Source organism: Rhododendron vialii, chromosome 2a, assembly GCF_030253575.1.
Source record: "Rhododendron vialii isolate Sample 1 chromosome 2a, ASM3025357v1".
Lineage (NCBI taxonomy): Eukaryota > Viridiplantae > Streptophyta > Magnoliopsida > Ericales > Ericaceae > Rhododendron > Rhododendron vialii.
Window position 1 is genome coordinate 6,049,587 of NC_080558.1, and position 20,754 is coordinate 6,070,340.

At 38.5% G+C, this 20,754-nt stretch overlaps 1 protein-coding gene across 3 annotated transcripts; it reads right to left on the reverse strand.

The window, feature by feature from the left end:
- Positions 1-1,641: 1,641 nt before the first annotated feature.
- Positions 1,642-18,195, reverse strand: LOC131316339 (protein BLISTER). 3 transcript variants are annotated; one of them, XM_058345662.1, is made up of 14 exons: positions 17,695-18,195; positions 14,332-14,451; positions 13,770-14,130; positions 13,083-13,678; positions 12,863-12,982; positions 12,002-12,067; positions 10,017-10,127; positions 8,781-8,857; positions 6,985-7,052; positions 6,027-6,137; positions 5,658-5,851; positions 5,338-5,406; positions 3,702-3,857; positions 1,642-2,213 (listed from the first exon to the last, which is right to left on the reverse strand). In XM_058345662.1, exons 1-14 carry the CDS (start codon positions 17,773-17,775, stop codon positions 2,133-2,135), a joined length of 2,211 nt encoding a protein of 736 aa, XP_058201645.1. In that variant the 5' UTR covers positions 17,776-18,195; the 3' UTR covers positions 1,642-2,132. The 3 variants fall into 3 exon arrangements, with proteins under 3 accessions (XP_058201645.1, XP_058201644.1, XP_058201643.1); XM_058345661.1 differs by having other exon boundaries at positions 13,083-13,135; positions 13,208-13,678; positions 13,770-14,451; XM_058345660.1 differs by having other exon boundaries at positions 13,770-14,451.
- Positions 18,196-20,754: the final 2,559 nt, after the last annotated feature.

A 20,754-nucleotide genomic window follows, 5' to 3' on the forward strand; every position in this document is an offset into this window, starting at 1 on the left:
GAGTCTGCTTGGGTTGTTGTATATATGTTGCGCTAACTTTTCACTGTCTTCTGAAAACCGTCTTTTTGGTTGTTTTCTCTAATTTTTAGTAGATTTGGTTATAATTTTTATGGTACAAAGATTGTCTTTTTAGTTTTGTCATCTTTTTTCAAGTTTGTCCTTTATTTATAGTATATTTTTTCGATTCCCTCTGTTGAGACAAACGAAGTGAAGTAAAAATTATACCAACATCTAGTAAAAATTAGGATTAAAAAAAAAACGGTGCCAAAAAGACGGTGAAAAGTTACCCTGAAGGGGCCAATGTGAAGTTTGTTAAAAGAATCAAGTTTCGTCCAACTCTTTTGTGGTTTTCAATAAAAGTTATTGACAAATTATTATCATGATCCGAACCATTCTTTTTCCAAATCACGATCTTTACATTAGTGTTATAAATTATCAAGTTGTTTGAATACCGACAAATACCTAATCCAATTAAATTAGATTAGTGCCAAAACGCCCCTCCACACAGCTTTGAATCAGATCCTCTCTAGTTCCGAAGAAGAACTGAACCGTGTTGTCAAGTCCATTTGTGGGTATGTTCAAAAATCACTTTAGTGTCTTAAATAGTTAGTTTTTTGGAAGTGAGTTAGAACATTCGTTTTACTCGAGAACCGTTCCTATAGATGTTTACGCATTACAACCTACAAAATGAACGACTTAGAATTATCAAAATGAACCTCTGAACTCTGAAGGATCCATTCTCTGTACTCTGAGAGGGACACATGAGATCATCCTATCTCATTCGTCCTCGTCTATTTGACAGCCCACAAATTATGAAATTAGGACAATCCGCAAGAATTCACCAGAAAATATCAAAACAACAAAAAAGTCATAGGATTCCTTAGGTACAAGACTTGTGAGATTAATAAAACATGGAAACCTGCAGTGTCCTTCAATCACATTTCATTTTCACGCACTACCCTCCAATATGTAGGTCCAATTTCTAGTGAATAGCCATTAATGCAATGCTCCTCTCTTCTCGATAGGTTAGAATACAGTATCATGAATTGAATGAGAACAAAAATGATACTCAAGAGTACAATATCATCAGCACAGTAGAGAGAGAGAGAGAGAGAGAGAGAGAGAGAGAGAGAGAGAGGGGTCCCTTACGCAACAATACAAACAAGACTTCAAGAATGTCATTCTACAGAGAGAGAGAGAGAGAGAGAGAGAGAGAGAAGAGGGCGGGGGGTCCCTTAATCAACAATACAAACAAGACTTCAAGACTTCAAGAATGTCATTCTACAGAGAGAGAGAGAGAGAGAGAGAGAGAGAGAGAAAAGGGGGGGGGGGGGGGGGAGGGAGAGAGAGAGAGAGAGAGTTCCCTTAAGCAACAATACAAACAAGACTTCAAGAATGTCATTCTACAGAGAGAGAGAGAGAGAGAGTTGCTAATTTACGAACGACTATTCAGCGCAGTTATGCCCAAGTTCCTACTAAGCCGGCACAACTTTCTTCTCATTGACAGACAGCAGTGTTAAATACAAATCACAAACCAGATCCTATTACTTAGGGAAAGAAAAACAAAACCAAACCGAGCCTTATGCCCAAGTTCCTACTTGGGGAAAGAAAAAAAAGAAAAAGAAAAAAACAGATCCCCCAAAAAAGAAAAGGGTTTCTCCTGGATAAGAATAATAGAATAGATGTTTACAGGTTAAATTGCCATAACCATTTCTTGCATGTATTGGGCCTAAGCCCCAACCTTTACAACACACAAATAAATGACAAAACCTATATAACAAACAAATTACAGTCTAATGTCCAATTGCACCAAATGTGTTCTCTTTCTTCCTCTCTTTCTGGTAACTTTCCTCATGTGAAAAAGAAAAAAAAAATCACTAAAAGTACAAACTCCCCAGTTACTGCTAAAAGCGACAGGGAGCCATTATTTCCACAGATGAGAGATGACAATTGCATCCTCCAAATTGACGACAATAAGGCCTCTCAAAAAACAACTCATTTTCCTCTATCAAAAAGAATGGATAATTGACTCGCGATATACAGATTGCGACCTTCTGTGTACCACCAAAAATAAGGGTGGGTTGGGATCTGCAAACAAACTTTTTCATCGGAGAGCTGTATTGACTCGTAAATCAAAGAAGCTTGCTGGGTCGCCGCCTAGATGGCCCGCCTGGAAATAGCTTCATTATCCAACCCAAAACCCTTTCCACCACCTAGTTAAATGAGAGAGAGAGAGAGAGAGAGAGAGAGAGAGAGAGGGAGAGAGAGATCTTGTTTAGAATCAGTATGAAGAAAGATAATCAGTATCAATAAATTAAAACAAAATATGCAACTTTGTTTATGTTAAATGGTGTTCCTCAGTAGATAAGTAGATGATGAGCGGATGACCCAAAAATGAACTCAAAACTAGCTCTTATGCAAAAACCAATTGATGGATAAAGTAAGTAAAGTAATAGTTCATAACTTCATATACAATGGTACAATTAAGCCGCTCCTAGGCAAAAGATAGGGGGCAGAGAAGAAGACCTAAACACCATAAGGGCATCCTTTCGAAAAATAGTGGAAAAACTTCCAACCATTACTCATGTGAACTAGGATCTCACCCAACTTAACTCATCGTTCATGGGTTGTGATTTTTTGAGGCATACAGTCCACACCCATCAAAAGTATAAATGAAGTCAAACATCTAAATTATTGGAAAACAAAAAGAGTAAAAGCCTATGTTACATGGACTCACTATGCCTATGTACGTCACCCAATACTCAGATAAGGGTGTGGGATCTATGTCCAAAATATCAAGTTGGTCAGTCAACTAGCGAGCATATTTTGGAAATCGGATTTCCATGAAATGTGCATAGAACTCTTATATTGTGCAATGTGCACGAAATGCTCCAAGACAGTTCTAAACACCGTTCATCAGAAAAACTGACTAAAAAACTACAAATATTATAGTGTCCCTGTGTCCGTGAGACTGGAAAAATTCGTTGAATCTGACACTTAGACACTCGCACCCAAAAACCATACCCGAGTCCATGTAATATAGGCAAAAACTAATCCTTCAGCCCTTGCCAGAAATAGGTTTATACAAATTCCAGTCTCAAACCTAATTCAACATCATTTTCACACATTCAACCTTATTATTGTTTTCAGAAACCTTGATCAAGTCCCAAGGCAAATCAATTCTATTTTTGTACATGATATCTCCAATCCACAAAGTGGTGGAGTTCCCCTAGAGACTTGCTGCAACGCTTTAAGCACTAAAGGAAAAAAAAGAATCAGGTATTGAGCAATCCATCCAGGGGCATGCTTAAGCCTTTTGTGTTCTTCGTCACTTCTTTACAGTAGTCATCACCAAGCCATTTATAATTTCCTAAAATGATAGTTTTTTAACGGAGTAAAGCTAACCTAGATACAAACTCATCATAAGTAAGAGCAAAAAAAACCATTGACAGTTTTAACAATGCCAAGGAATCGTGCTAACCCCAATCTGCAGGATACTAAGAGATGACATAATCACAAAACCTAATCGCTTTGTGCAGATATTGCTGAAGGTTAGGACTTAGGTATGTGCCCACTCCTCCCCCACCCATACCACCATTGATTGGGGATTACATGGTTTCTGTTTTTGTTGTTGTAATGGATGATATAATCACAAACCTTCTGAGGTCAGAATGCAAAACAATTGCAAATAAGTTGGGTACCTCATCGCCTTCATCTGCAAATGGAGTGTTGTCGTCCAAGCTGCGAGGATCAGGTAGTCTCATTGGAACATTTGCCTTTGCCATACTTTGAGCAGTCAAAAGCTCTAATCTTTGTGTTTGGGCTTCAAGTTTTCGGGATAACTCTGTGTTTAAATCCTTCATTTTTAAGAAAGAAAAGAAATTTTTAGCTTAAAGCCATGGAATACAACAAACTCCAACAATAATTGCGAACCAACAAAGAAATTTGCTGGAGTTTACTGAATTAGGACTTAAATTGAAAAGTAGAAACAATTACTTATGACTCCATTCAAACATAAGAATACATTTCCTAGTCCTAGGAGAAAAGAAAAAGATTTAGTATGAATATGCATGTGAGAAAAATTAAGCACATGCCAATTTCATTATTTCAGAACATTACGAGTTAAATAACATTCCTGACATCTAACATATCATTCAATGCGGGATGGATACAATAACTAATCAAATGCACATAAATCCCCAGCTTAAGAAGCCAGAGTATCTTAATGCAAAAAATAATGGAATCTATGCATTCAACAATGTGATTACTTCCCTACTAAAAGATAAACTTAAGCTTAGTGTTTTACCATATCTTCTGATTTCAGTACCTTATTACATATTTTTAGCACAACAATTTTACCGTTGACGAAAAACTTTGAATCACATATTAACTATAAAGTCTATGAAAGCGAAAAAGAAGTCTCACCAAACAAAAACATAATTCAATGAAAACAGCAGAGCAAAGACATCCTCGTCTATCCATTCCATAGCCATTTCACAATCCTTGAAAGTGAATTGGTGCACTCCCTCAAGAAACACCATATGAAGTAAAGAGGATGCTCCCTGCAAAGCCTTGTTACCCCCTTCTAGAGGCGCTCCCCAGACCAACAGTCATTAAGTTGGAGGAATTCATCTAGCATACCGCACAAATAAGCTATTCGACCCTAGATTGCATAATTATATCTGCGTGTTGTTCTTGGTGCTATAAGAGAGAGGTAGTCATTCGACATAAATATCTACTCATTCTTCCAAATCCATTGTGGAAAGAACCCAGGAGTTAACTCTAACGCAAAATCTCACTCCTCTTTTCTGAATCCATTTGATGGGAAGAACCCATCATCTGATGCACAATTTTATGATAAAGGAAAGAAGAAGACAAAACTGCAAGAGCTGAATACAAGTGAGTAAGATCTGCACTTGTTCAGATCCTTCATTGGGTGTACTTGTTCCTTAAGTTGGGCACTTTTAAAGGCGGATCCCAATGCTCACCATAAAAGCATACGATATGATATGCCTAGAGGCCCTAGACGTCTGCTTTTTGGGCAAGTTTTTTGGGTACCGTAGAGCACTAAAATCACTTATCCATCCTCAGATGGGGAAATCTTATAACGAAAATGCTTTCCTCCACAATACACATGCTCAAAGAACAACATACCCACAACCACAGACTCTAATCGCATTCGTGCATAGTATCCGGTAACCCTGGATGTAGTTTTAGCTTACAAATACCAGAAACCTGAACCCTACATTGCTACTGATATCATCTTACACTACTGATACCGCCACAGGTGAGCCAGAGAAACTTCATTACATAACGTAATGTGCAGATCAAAATTACCTTCAGCTTCGAACTTTCAGATGATTCAGCCATCAATGCCTTCATCAACTCTTCCTTCTCCAATGCTAACTGTAAATGAATAAAGTCAGAACTTGGTGTTTCTAAAACTATTCTCAGTAATATAATTCAACTAATCAAACAGTAAATTGAGAAGTACCACATCGGTAATATATTAATATGTTATAGGCAGCCAGGAGCTTACAGAAAGAAAAGAAAAGGAAAAAGATTTGAGTCCTGTAAGAAAAATTGAAACTGAAATCTATCTTCTTCTTGCTTTTTTGTGACAGAAAACTGGAATCTACTGATGAAACAGACCCTACCTCGGAAATTAATGTGTTAATGTTATGGATTGTTCTTGTCTGATCAGGAGGAATATTTAAATACGAAACTTGAAGATCGAACTGTCCTCCTTCAGGAAGCAAGAAAGAACCGGATGCATCACTTCGCAGATGTGGTGCTGTGCTGTCCATTTCCAGGTTTGAGACCTCTGCAGTTTCCGTATCAGCCTCATCAACTGCATTAATAATATTAACATCCAAAAAAGTGATCAAATTGATATCATGAAATCAACTAAAAATCGAAAGTATATCTAGACCAAAGAAACTTAAAATTGGTAAAGAAAATTACAGAATTACAATATTTACTGAAAGATACCTATTATAAAAATAGAAAGCAACAGAATCAGTTACCTAAATCCTCTGTAGAAGTTGAAACATCTTTTCGGTCAGCATGATTTTTGCTAACACCAACGGATACATTTGAAGAAGCTTTGCGTAGCTTAGATTGCAACAGCTTTTTCTCTGGCCGAAGGGAATAACAGTGAGAAAACAGCAAAATAGAGCCACTCTCATAACATCTATTGATCTATTTTAATTTTTAAGATTACTGCAACTGTAAAGAGTTAAAAAAAAAAAAAAAAATCTTCTTGAAGCTATGGCAGACTAACGATAAGGAATAGGATCTGATATGCAACAAACAATAATTTCACTCGGTGGGAAAATGTTATTCTTGGCAATATTTGATGAGCATGAAACATACTACTTTGGAGAATTAAAACCAAATACAGACTATTTTGCCTTATATATCTACATAAATTGTTTGCTCTAAAAGCTCAATTCAAACCTTCAACACAACTACTTTAGTGCTAGCTACATGTGTCCATCTTCACTAATCAGCTCTTTGAAAATATCTCCATGATTAAAGGGCAATCACATTGGTTCAATCAACCTCAGTTCATGTTTATTTAGTAGCTATTGTTCTGCTTTTCCTTCAAATTGAATCAAGACACCATCACAATAGCGGATGTTAAGAAGGTTAGGAGAACTTGGCAGCCGTGGCAAGATGTAACATAATGCCACTTTCGCAACACTTCCCAGATAATCGAGAGGAAACTGTGATGACAACGTTAGCTGAAACAATACCAAACTATCTAATTCATTGTCGTTCATTATTTTCCAAAACCATTATCAGTGTCACAGGGACTCCTGTAAATGAAGTACCCATGTGAGGTGTTATGTGCGAAGGTATGAAGATTGGGATACATTGCCTCTCAGACATTACATTGTGTAGTAATGTGCACAACTCAACTTCTCTTCATACTTTCAAGATAAAAGAACTAAAACAGCAAAGCACAAAAAGCATGCTAACCTTCAACCAGAGCATTAATGGTCGACTGCAAATCTTGACGCTCTTTCTCAATGCTTGACATTTTCCTCCTGCAAAATTTGACATGTAAAGGTTATGATTATCATGCTAAAGACATCTTGCTAGAAAATAGAACACACAGCAAATTCCAACGTTCTCTTGCTGGATAATCAGTCTTCTAAATGGCGGCCGCCGAGGCCGCCTAGGCACTTGGAGGTGCCCTGCCGCCACGCCAATACCTCTTGGCGTTTGATTTGGCGCCCAGGGAGGTTTGGCGGCCGCCTAGGTGGCCATGGCAGTCTTAGCGGCCTTGGCGGCGGCGGCGGCGTCTTTGGAGGCCTTTGGCAGCCTAAAATGTATAGTATTAAACTAATAGAGAACAAGTTTTGGAAGGGTATGGAGGAGAAGAGTTTGAGGAAGGAGATGAACTTTGAACCTAGCATTAGGGATCTCCGATCTCGTTTATTTCTACTTATTGTCTTATTCAACTTATTTTGCTAGTTGCTACTACTTAATTTCATTTGGGCTTGTACATTAAACTTTGCATTATGGTTATGTAGAACTTTGAACTTGCATTATGGATACATAGAATATAGTTTGATTGGATAATGGTTTGTTTAAAAAAAAAAAAAAAAAACGCCGAATTGCTTGGCGCCGCCTAGGCGGCTTGGCGCTTGGAGGTGGGTCTCCGCCCTACTAGTGCCAAGCGCCATTTAGAACATTGTGGATAATTTAACCAACATGAATCATATGCATTGTCAAAAAGAATGTAGCCTGCAGCACACTGCTGCTGTTTTCCAAAACCAATGATAGTAGCAAAAAGAAAACTGTAAAATACACTACCAGGGTTCCTCATTGTCTCAATCTCATCGTTAAGTATCAAATATATATTTTAATGGTCCGGACGTGTATTCGACAAGGGCAAGCGGAGACAGATGGTGTTCAGAATAGAGCAAATGTGGCAAACACATTAAAGATGGTCAGTTGAAGCCAAAAACAGACCTGGAGTGTGGAGGAGTTCGCCTCCAGTATATATATGTAAGTATAACACAAGTTACACAATGAAAGCTGTAGAAACAGCAGAGAAGACAGATAGAAAATTAAAAGGAAAAAGGCATAGTGTTTACTGGTTGTCTTGCAGTTATCATGGTGGAAGACCTAACATGTTCGTTGCAGTGACGATGTCCTACTGGACTGTAAAATGGTTTGAAAGAAAAAGAACAAACAGAGTTGGAATAACGGTCTGCGTATTTTCACTTCCTTAAATTCAACTCCATTTTCACATGAACTGAACCTGGGTCAAGCTCGTTACCTTCAAATTTCAAACAAACCTTGCGTTTCACTTCCTAACAAGATATGGTATCAATCAAAGAATTGTCCTAAAAAGCATGCTTAATAACCCCAATAACCATATTTTTCTACTGACAAGTAGTAACACGGTACACTGTAATCTCATTCAACCAAATCAGCATATAGCTCCCCCTAAGTAACAACATATATACCCTTGAAGCTGAGCACTTTCCATTCACTCGAGCAGACCCATATAGTTCTCTTGGTGAAGTATTTAAGAATAGATAAACAGGATACTTGAAATTACGCCCCCCCCCCCCCCCCCCCCCCCCCCCAAAAAAAAAAAAAAAAAAAAAAATTTGCCAGATTGCAGATTGAAAACAGTAGCTTATTGATGCATAGTAGACAACAGAATCCTAAACCAAACGAAAAAGAAAAACAAACATAAAGTGAAATTAAACATGGAGAATCTAAAAATTGTTATTTTCTATCAAACAAATAAGTCATACTTGAGCGAAGAAATTTCAGCTTGCGAGTTCTCCAATTGCCTTTCCAGTTTTAGCTCACTAGACCTGAGTCTGAGTGCCTGCCAAAAATAATCAGATACCGAAGTAAATAAGTTATTGAGAAGTTGACGATATGTGCAAAGCGAATGAAATCTATTGGACAAAGTCTTGGCAAGAGGCTTGAATCCAGTCGAGAAAATTGGCAAGAGGCTTGATGGGTGAAAAGGGAATGAGATCTAAGGGACAGAGTCTTTCCCTAGTTCAGCATGCTTCACCACGTTTACTTACCAAAAGGAAGAAAGATCCTTTGATTAGTTGGGTGGTTTCTCTGCCAAAATATAACAGGGGCTTTCTGGCGGAATATTATTGCTAGAAAAATAATTTGCCCAATAAATGAGTGTAGAGGTTTCATTTGAAGAGGTACTCGGTGGCATGCTTCCCTGAAACATGGTTCCGCACGATGGTTGGGACTCCCGAAAAATTAACTGGGGCAACTCTCGATCCCCTGGGAACTCTTACTCAATGCCTATCTCATTTTTCTATACATATTCGTGTGTTGTAGTAAGTGAATATTTTTTGGAAGATTTTTGTGGGGGGAAGATCATTCATATCATTTGTCTGAGTTCCATATAATATTTTTTTCTATCAGCAGATTTATGATGTATCTATAGATTCCAGTTTTTCTTATTCATATTTGATCACTTGGAAAATCGATCTTTTTAAGAAATCACAATAATCATGAGGCAAATGAATCATCTATTCTAGATGGCACAAAGAAGAACAGCGAGACATACATTAATTCTTTAGTAGAACGATTAGGGAAAGTCAACTAAGTTTTAGACCACAAGTCTATGCATAACACCTTCCTCCCTTGAATATTTCGACACTCAAAAATCTCACCATAAATTTGTTTTATTTTTTTAGCAAAGCAAACCAGCTAACAAAACATTCAGTCATATCTGGAAAACATATGCTCAAATTAACACACACACAAGAAGAATACAGACCAAAAGTGGGAAAAACATATCAGGCCCACAAGATTAGCACTGTGGAGTGTTTTTAACTACTGCTAAAAAAGATGTGAAGTGTTTTAACTATCACCATAGAAAACATCACAGAGACATAAAATTAACTAATACATACAATTGCTTCAACTTTCATCAAAGTGGAATACTATTGGGTAGACACAGGAAAAGCACATATACATGCGCAGATAGATTTACAGCAGATATAAACTACCTTCTCTTCCAAGCCAATAACTTCAGAAGCCAACAACTTGGCACGTTCATCAGCTGCATTACATTCTAGTTGAGCATTTGCATATTCCATTTTTAAAGAGTCAAGTTCCAACTGCAACATCGAGATGAACCACATAGTGAAACAATGAGAATTAAAACTAACAAAAAGAAAAAATGTTACCAGATGTAAACGATTAACACAACCTATGCTTTACGTTGCTATATGCCTACCCAGCCTACCCACATGCTGCAGAGAATCCATGATGAACAGGATTCAGGTTCTCCTTGATGACAGAATAAATAACCTTTACAGTTGCTAAGCAATTTACTTATCCAAAAAAACCATTAAACCTACGATGGTTGGACTTATAAGGGGGAGAATATGGTTGAAGGTAGAACATATGATGTGAAGTATTGTAGCATGCCAACAAGCTACAAAAATGAAAAACAATGTTGGAAACAAAAGACAAGAAACCAAGATATTAATTTCCATCTGACAAAAATAAATACTCCTCCCAATGCAGAAAAACGTACATGATCAGCACAGACTAATAATGTTTTGACTTGCACCAAATAAGGGATTCATTTATCAACATCTAAGACGTTCGATCGCTATGATTAAAAAGAAAAAGATAAAAAGAAGACCTACTACGTTGCATTCGATAGCTCTGCATATCGAGAAGTTTGTTGCATTCGATAGCTAAGCATACTTGAAGTTTGTTGCTTTTCAGCATGGGACAAACCCCATAAATCCTTATTCCCTCAAATGATCAGTGTTCTAAAAGGCGGGATTAATTGCCGATTAATGGGCGATTAATCGGAAATTTGGGCTGACCGATGAGATTAATGGCTAAAAGGTTGAATTAGGCGGCTAGAAGATTAATCGAACTTTGGCGGCGATTAATCGCCGCTTAATTGGTCGGCGTGTAGGCGGCGATAGGCAATTAATCGATTCATGGGCGATTAATCGGCTAATGGGCGATTAGGCAAGGTAAATCTGAATTTTTAGAAAACGAAGGGGGTAACTGTTATACTCATACCAGGTTATTTAGGGCTTCGAATTACTGTGTTAGGGCTCTCATTCGATCTGGATCTGGGAAGAAACCCAGTCATCGCCTACTGCCGACGCCAGCACATCGACGATCACCTCTCATCATCGACACCGGTCATCGCCGACGCTAGTCATTGCCGACGCCTTTCATCACCATTCACCGCCACTGCGCCTCATTGTTGACTGCTGTAACTCTCGATCCCTCTCTCTTGATCCCCCTCTCTCTTTGTAATCTCTCTCTCTCTCTTTGTGTGTAATTTCTCCTTCTCTCTCTCTCTCTGTAATTTCTTGATCCCCCTCTCTCTGTAATGAGTAGTATTTTGTTTTACAAAATTTAACACTTGAGTCTGAGTAGCAGAGTAGTGCAGTATTGTAAATTTATGGTTTGGACCGTTTGGTGTAGGCCGTAGCCGTGTAGACCGGTAGACGTGTAGTAACTAGTAAGTATTGATGGTAGAGAAGATATATCACATCAACTAGAAAAACTGTGATTATTGATGGTATGGAGGTTGTAGAATATTTAAAAAAAAAACCGACTAATTGCTAAAAGGCGATTAATGGCCGATCAATAGGTCTCGAAGCTTGAAGGTGGTCGGCCGCCCGCCTAGCGCCGAGCGCTTTTTAGAACATTGCAAATGATTCAGTTTGTTTACTTTGAAGACGAAAATCGATTTTTTAAGCTTACACACACTATCTTGATCCATCATTTTGTAGCTATGGTACCTGTGATGTTGGACAGCTCTAGGTAATTCATCATCGTTCAAGGTGAAATAATAAATCATGTAGGTACATGTATAAAAAGAATTTACTTGATCAACGAATAATTTCATCAGGATTACCGGAAATCCTTTTTATCAGTCATGACCAATGGAGATAAAAAGAAAAACATCAAATTACCATGGGTTTACTAAAGTTATGAAATCTTTGATACTAACCAATTGGGCCTTGATTTCCTCCTGTAACATTTCCATGTCAGATTTCAGGTTATGGACAACACTTCCCTACAAAGAAAATAAACACATCAACTAAAATCATATATCCTCAAGTCATATCAAGGGACTAATGGAAACTCTAAGCAAATATATGAGAATGGAGATTCATAAACACTAAAGAACACAGATTTGCAGAAGGAATCATGTAGGAGACAGCATGATGAGCCCAAAGAGAAGCCCTATAGCATCTGGGAAGCTCCCAGAACTGTAGTGTGCTATCTTCCAAACTGGTTGAAAGGCCATTAATTGAGCATTGACCATATCTAAACTAGCTGGGCGCAGTTTCGGGTTCTGCATGCACCTTTGAATGAATTTGAGATTCAAGCATGCATCACAAAACTGTTTTTAAGCTTCCGGGAGACATATTACAAACAAACAAACAGATATCCTTAAGACGGTAACAGCCTTGAAGTGGCTTGAACTCTTTTTCTTTGTTTTTAATCCGTGCCTAGAACTCTTAATTGATCAAAATTTTCCAAACGTTTCTTATCATGTATGCCATGCTACAGACCCATATCGTTGAAAGCAACATCAGAAATAGATTCCATCATCAAAAGAACATAGATCCTTGTTCTGTGTTGCCTAAGAAAACCTTACTCCATTTTCACATAATACCCGTTAACAACAACAAAATGCAGTTAACCAGTGGTATATCTGTTGATGTGGGTGCCATAAACATTAAACACATATTTTCATGTGTTGTCCATACAGTTTATGTATTTATGATGACACATCCTCTTGAGAAAATCGCCTAAAAAATGTTAAATAAAAAACTCCATCCACCAACTATCACTGACAGCCAACCTGCTGATTATAACTATCAGTGAGTGTTGAATTTTCGGCAGCTAAAGAATCTGACAAAGTTCGTGAAGCCTCAAGAGCTCGCTGCAATGAGAATTTTTCTTGCGTCAAATCTTCAATATGCTGAAAGGGAAAACAAAAATTGAGGTTAGAAGATAATGTTTGACTAGGATTCTTTCAAAGCTTCACCTCAGACAATAAAGATTTTCGTGTGTGTGTCAACCTGTTCCAAAGCAGCAAAGTCGTCGTCCTGTTTTTGTGAATAAGAGTCACGTTTCCTTTCCATGCTGGTCTCATGGACAGCATGCCTGTAAAAGTCACCCCCATTTCCAGCAGAAATTGATGAGGTCATAGAATGCTCAAATGCATTAGGTACATTTGAAGCCCTCATCTTTGAAAAAGATAGAGTGGTTTCAGGATCAGTATTTGGCGTCTGAGAATAAGATGATGTCACAGCATCCATGTCATTAACTTCGGAACTATTTGGTTCAACCGTCCCTGGTTCAGTAAGTGGTACTCTTGTCATGTTAATAGAATCAAGGAAAGATGGACGAGATCTCCTACTAGCAGGTTCAGATACAGCTGGATCCAATGGTCCATTATTATATGAACTAGCGGCACCAAAATTGAAAGGCGTAGATGGAGATTCAGATGTCCAAAATGGTTGGCTGTTACCACTAGGAAAATGGCCAACAGAATTCCCAAGCTTTCTTTCCCCCGTATCGAAAGTCAGAGAGTCATTAGATGCCCCAGCAGCATGCAAGTTTTTCCCTACTCCAAAAGAAGACATTGTGGTCTTCATGGGAGGGCGAACAGAATCTACCACAAAGAAAATTCGGTAGTCAGTTTCTCAAAAAATAAAGAAGGTGAAGGGCAAAAATGGTAAGAAAAAGAACAACAATGAAACTACCTTCATCTATGGAGGACATCAGGCCACTTGTCTGTGCACTTTTGTTTTGCACTGGGAAACCACCAGAATAAGCAGAAGATAAATCAGAAGCAAAAGCATCTGATAAAGCAGAATGGGCTTCCTCCGACCCATAATGACTGGTTTGACTGGAATCATGATCACTTTCCCGGATCACTTGAGAACCAAAACCAACAGATTGCTCGTTACTATTAGCAATCCCATACGCATGTCTTCCAGAGGCTCTAGCAGAAATGCTGAAGTCATCACTCTTCCCTTGTGGCTGATGACTATATTTCACATTTACCGATCCAGCAGAGTGTGATGCATTATACCTATCAAACTCTTGATCCTTTGGGGGTGCCTGCGCAATATCTTCAGAAAATGCATTATAATAGTTTCTAGGCAAAGGTGGTTTAGCATATTTGTCATTAGAGCCTAGCTCATTGTTCAGCACAAACATATTCTCTTTGTTTCCATCATCAGTAACTTCTTTACATGGTTCAACAACTGTTTCACTAACTCCATCAGAAGGACCAGCTCCATTTGAATCCGTAAGTCTTACATGTTGATTTTCTAAAGGTTGCTTCTCATGTTGATGATCAACATTAGCACCATGAAGGTGACTTGCTGGCGCAGCCTTCTTGGCTCGATCCGCAGCTTTCTTCTTACGGAACTCTTCCAGCTGCAAGACAAGATAAAGCAGACCGCATTAAATTCATCAATTTGGCTTGTTCGCCAAAATCTATCGATCTACTTGATGAAAGATAAACCAAAAACGGAAAAAGGAGAATAAATGAATAAAAAAAAATGTATCTATCCAAAGCACCTTGAAGTAATTACATAAACAGACGAGTACAAAATGTGCTGCTGATCCCAGTTTTCCGTTCTGTCATGGGATTGGTCCACCTCCAAACACAACAACTACCAAAAGATCAATAATCAAGGGGGTCGTAATGAGCCCCAACACAACCACAAGACAGAGCCCCCTCTTATGGGGAAGGTCCATCTCACCATCTCCCAACAGATGTGAGATAATGAAATATGCATTAGTGGCAGTCTGCAGAGACAGGCCAAAATTTCCCAATCAAGTGCACACATCTCCAACACGCGCCCCCCAACACCCCCCACCCCCCCCCCCCCCCCCCCCCCCCAACCATGATATCATCCGTTTTGGGGTCCGTCACAAGATGAAAAAGCTTCTTCATGAACGGCAGCGGTGCTCTTTTCACGAACAACCCACCATCACCACCGCCGTTGTTGCCGCGGCTGCCTCCTGCCTTCTTCGTACGGCTAGAGCCGCTTCCATTGACATCAAAACCACCACAAATGCTGCCACCAACCACCCCATCGTTCCAATGATCCTTTGGTTCCATGAGATAGGGAGAGAACGAGAAATGTTTGTGAGATTCAACAGTTTCACTCTAGGGACTGCTACATAAAACAACTACTCTACTATTAGTACGCTTATAAGTCTCGTTTTATTCGCTTGAAAGAACACACTTTCCACTCCTCTGGGCTTGGGGTACTGGGATCCGTTCCTTTTCACTTCACCCTTGAGACCAATGCATGTTCCTTCAAACACGGACACACACGTGTCTTTGCCGTCCTCGAAGGCCACGCCAAGGCAGCTATTCATCTACTAGCTTATTGGTATCGGCTTCAGCTTTATCTGCACTCGGCGGCTTTAGTTTTGGTTTGTTAAACACGGTTTCTTTCTTTCCTTCTCTATTTTTACATTTTCCTGGTAATAACTGAGAATGTCGAGACTAACATATCTCAATTAATTTTTTGGGATCAATTTCATCGTTCGTTAGTGAAGGATTCAATTGCAATGTCTAGGAGGTTTCGAACCTGCTAGCTTCTTTACTTTTACATGGTGTATATCTATGTTCCGATCTACCTAAATTTTCGTACTTTGTTGGAGACGAAGAAATTTGTTGACTCATTTGATTCACTGATTTAATTAAAAAAAAAAACTAACTAGAAATGATGGGGATGAAATTCTCGCTTTTGTTTTCATGACATATATCTGATTAAAAAAAAATACTTTGATCATTTTATAGAAACGGAATAAATACTACTCCCTCCGTCTCTCAATAAATGTCCGGACTGCAAACCTAGGCCTCTAAAAAGATGCATTTTTTCCGTTATTTCTATAGGTACTTTCAAGAAGTGAAAAAAATCCGAATTTTTTACCGAAAAAAGGCATCTTTTTAAATGCCTATGTTTTACATTTATTTATTGTAACTAGTGCCTGAGCACATGTAATTGTGTTTGCAAATTGTGTTATGTAAAAGATGGGAAGAGAAAAATCTTGAATTGGAAAGAAAAAAACCATGTGTAACGAACCAAAGCTGAAGCCGCTGAGTGCAAATAAAGCTGAAGCCGATGCCAATAAGCTAGTAGATGAATAGCTGCCTCGGCTTGGCCTTCAAGGACGGCAAAGACACGTGTGTGACCATGATTGAAGGAACATGCATTGGTCTCAGGGGTGGAGCAAAAAGGAACGAATCCCAGTACCCCAAGCGTGTGTTCTTGCGAGCGAATATAAAGAGACTTGTAAGTGTACTAACAGTAGAATAGTTGTTTTATGTAGCACTCTCTCCCACAGTCCCTAGAATGAAACTGTTGAATCTTACAAACATTTCTCGTTCTCTCCCTATCTCATGGAACCAAAAACATCAAAGGATCATTGAAAAGATGGGTTGGTTGGTGACAGCATTTGTGGTGGTTTTGATGTCAATGGAAGCGGCTCTAGCCGTACTAAGAAGAAGAAGGCATGAGGCAGCCGCGGCAACAACGGTGGTGGTGGTGGGTTGTTCGTGAAAAGAGCACTGCCGCCATTCGTGAAGAAGGATTTTTCTCTCTTTTGCGAGCAGCCGAGTATTCCCTCCCACAACTAGTGCCATTTACAAATAGTGCCAGTTCACATACGTGACTAAGAAGCACGGACACATGAAATATATACTTTATGTCCAAATGTAATATTAACTTCTTTAGTTTGAAATTGAACAAGTAGAGGTAGCACAGGATAAATGCACACCTTCTTGTAGGAACATATGTTAGTGTACAAAAAAAACTTAAGCAGGTGGAAAAACTGACACTTTGCCTGCCCGTTAGCTTACCCAGTAGACTTGAGCGTCCACATAAACACAATAGCAGTTAGAGCAACTCTATTGGATCAAGCTAACCGAAGGCATTTTTTGCCTACTACTATATTACAATTCCAGAAAATGGCATTCTTGCTACATTGATTCAATGTCATTTCGTCACAACATTTCGTTTACTTAAGTTGGATCCAAAGAATTGGAGATCAAAAACACTGGTGGTGATGCGGGCACACCAAACAACTTCACCAAAATTTGGCTAGAGTCTTTGGCCAAAGCTTAGTCACATAATCCTACAGTATGACCCTTCGCTCCCACTCCCAATCCTCACTCTATGCTCACGCTCTAAAGATGCTTTGATGCTCCGGCTCCTTGCTTGAGCATAATGAGTAGTTTGGGATACGTTTAAAGACGCTTTGACGCTCCGCTCTAGTCACGCACGTGCACACGAATTATGTGACTTTAGGGTCAGAGTGGAGCTGTTGTTTTAGCGTTCAATAGCCAAATCTTGGCTTCGGCTATGCATTTGGCATACCATTGGAGTTGCTCTTACTTTTCAAAACACATATGCAGAGAAATGCAAAATAGATGTTTTCCCATTTTTTGCATATAACCATACGGACCCAACATATAAAAAAAAAATAGAAACAATTGAAAAGAACAAGCCCAGTATAACATTGCCAAGGATAATCACACATGCCCATTTTTCCTCTCTTTTTTTTTTTTTTAAATAACTAAGGTGTGCTAGCTTACGCACACACGATCGTATCAGACTATGCACACACAGAAGAAATCTAAAGACGAGAGTAAATCGTTACCCGCCGCTTTCCAGCTTCCAAATGCTCCTGCTTCCTCGTGGAAGACGCCGCGGTATTGGGCAACACCTGAGCCGACGCCATCGAAATGCATGCGAATCAAACCCTCAAATGCTCCCCAAAATCATCAACTTGGACGAACTCGACAAATCAATCCTGGAACTTAGCAAATCGCCGACTAAAACCCTATCAACAAGCCCTAGATATCGCAATCCAATTCAGATCGCGAACGAAAAGAATGCAAAATAATCTGATTTACCAGTATATCAACCGAGGCTTGGATTCGTAGTGAAATAATATTGGAAAAATTCAAAATTTGGGAAAGACAAAACCCTAATTGGGCCCGATCTGATCGGAGAGAAGATCCCGCTCGGTGGACGATGCGTGTGTGTTTGTTCGAAGTTCGAACAGATCCCTCTCTCTCTCTCTCTTTCTCTCTCTCTTCTCTTCCCTCCTGTAAATTTTCGATGTTAATACGAGACTGTTACAAAAATAGTGACGTTGGGGGCGTCTTAAATAAATGCACGTGTAGATTTGCTCATATGCACATAACTCTCAAATTATTTGACTACTAGTGTCAGGTCAAATTGTTTTACCTTTTGGTTAATTGCAAAAGTTTTTACTTTGGCTTCATTACAGCCTCTCTTTTCTAAATTGTTGAAAGGGGAAAATATTAGGAAAAAATCCATCCTTCTCGTTAGCACAGTAAACGAAACGAGCAGCTCGCGAGTTTGGCTTGTTTAGTAAACAAATCGAATTTGAGTTTTCAGCTCGTTTCAACGAGCCGTGCGGCTCGTTAAGGATGGTTCGGCTAGATTAAAAAGACTCGTTTAATAAATGACTAAGCTCGATTCGTTAAGACTTGAGCCGAGCATAAGCTCAAGTTTTTTCCTCGTTTACCGCCCTACTTCCTGTTAATTGAGTGGGATAGGTCCTCAGAGATTGGTCGAGTTCACTAAGGCTCCGTTCAGTTGCCAGGAAAGTACAAAAAATGATGGAAAAATCAACTTTCCCATGATTTTTGTAGTGTTCAGTTGGCAGGAAAGTAGTGGGAAACATAATTTTAAGTTTTCCTGCAGGAATTACTTTCCTGCAAAAGTGATCCTGCAAAAAACACAGGATTTTGCGTCGCGGGAAAAAGAAAATGAGTGAACACTCACAAAATTTTCCCGAAAGTTTCTTTTTCCTGACAAATGAACAACTAAACCTTAATTATTCTTGCAAAATTCTTTTGTCAAATGAACACTCACAGGAAAATAATTTTCTTTTTCCTTTACTTCACTTTACTTGACTTTTCCTGAGAATAACTTTCCCGTACAATATTCCTGGCAACTGAACGGAGCCTAAGGCCCTGTTCTAGAAACACAAATAAATCTTTATATTTTTAAAAAGATAATTTCAAGCTCAAAAATTATGTGTTTATGCAAATAATTTTTCTAGCAATATGGATCTTATTTGATAGATCTCATTGAGATCTTTTGAACAGTGCAAAAAAAATTAAAAAATTATTTTTCAATTACATTATTTTTTAGTTTGAAAATGTGAAATAAGCTATTTATTTTTAAGAAGGTTTCTAAAACAGAGTCTAAGCTTATCCGAATACATCGAGATAAAAATAAATAGGGAAAAAAGCTGAAATGGTCCCTGTAGTTAAGTGTTTGTGTCAACTTAGTCCCTGTAGTTGTAATTTGCTCGATTTACACTCTATACTTTTCATTTTGTTTCAACTTGGTCCAATTACTAACCGCCGTTAGTTTGCCGTTAGTCCTTTTAACAACAAAATCAAATGGCCTCCTTTTTAGGGGTTAAAATAGTAATTCTCTCATTCCCCTCTTGCCCTAATATTAGGGGTGTGCATGGTTCGGGTGGGTCGGGTTTGCTCCCGAACCCGACAAAACATGTCAGGTAACAAATGTTTTGGGCCCGCAAACCGAATCGAAAAGGGGTAAGAACTGTCCGCGAGTCAGATTCTTTACGTCGGGTCGAGTCCGACCAAAAACTGAATTAATTTTTATGAATTGGTCCGGTCAGGTAAGAAACACACCAACCCGGACCCCGAACCAAAATCTGATTTTTAACAGAAAATACACCTGTACTCTTCCGAACCACATGTTCGACCCCACCTGAGACCCTTCGAGTCAAGTCGGGTCGGGTCCGCGGGTGAATAGATTTTTTGCACAGGCCTACCTAATATACCTTTGAATCAAAACACAACTCATTCTTCCATTCTCCATTGATAAGGAGGCACTTGAAAAGAAATTTGGTTATAGTTTTCTGCAAAAAGCTGCCCTCCAATTCCGCATTTTTATGATCAGCCATGAGGCAACATAACCACTGGTATTGTCTACCTGTTCAACTTGTGACTGAGATGTCTTATTTTGCTGCATAGTACTAAAAATACATATAGAACCGTGTCCAAAAGTCACAACAAGATATAAATCTAAAAGTCACAACATGATAAAGAACCATATCTAAAAGTCAGAATATTACATGAACTAATGGGTTGTTCGGCTAAATAAGTCAAGTGGCTTATTTTTTGTCCTTATTCAATTTTTTTTGCATTTGTTAATTTTTTATCAATTTTCGGAGATTATTGCTTCGTCATGACGAGGGGAACCTAAAAAGTAAAAAATTACCATCGAAATCCATTTTTTAATAAAGACAAAAAAATTGACTTATTGGCTTATTTTTGTCTTTATTGGCTTATTTTTGTCTTTTTTTAAAAGAACTAACGGCGGACTAACGGCAGTTAGCAATTGGACCAAATTGGAACAAAATAGAAAGTACAGAGTGTAAATTGAGTCAATTATAACTACAGGGATCAAGTTGACACAAACACTTAACTACAAAGACCATTTCGGTTATTTTCCCAAATAAATAATATACAAGTGAAGATAAAAGAAATTAATGAGAACAGTTTTGCATAAAATGGCTGAAGTGATGTACTGCTTAATCACAAAAGTGGGTTCATTACAGGTTCTATCTTGATGACCCAGTATGTTCCTATTTTATTTTAAAGAAGATACTACACAAATTACTAGTAGTCTGGAATATATGAAAGGA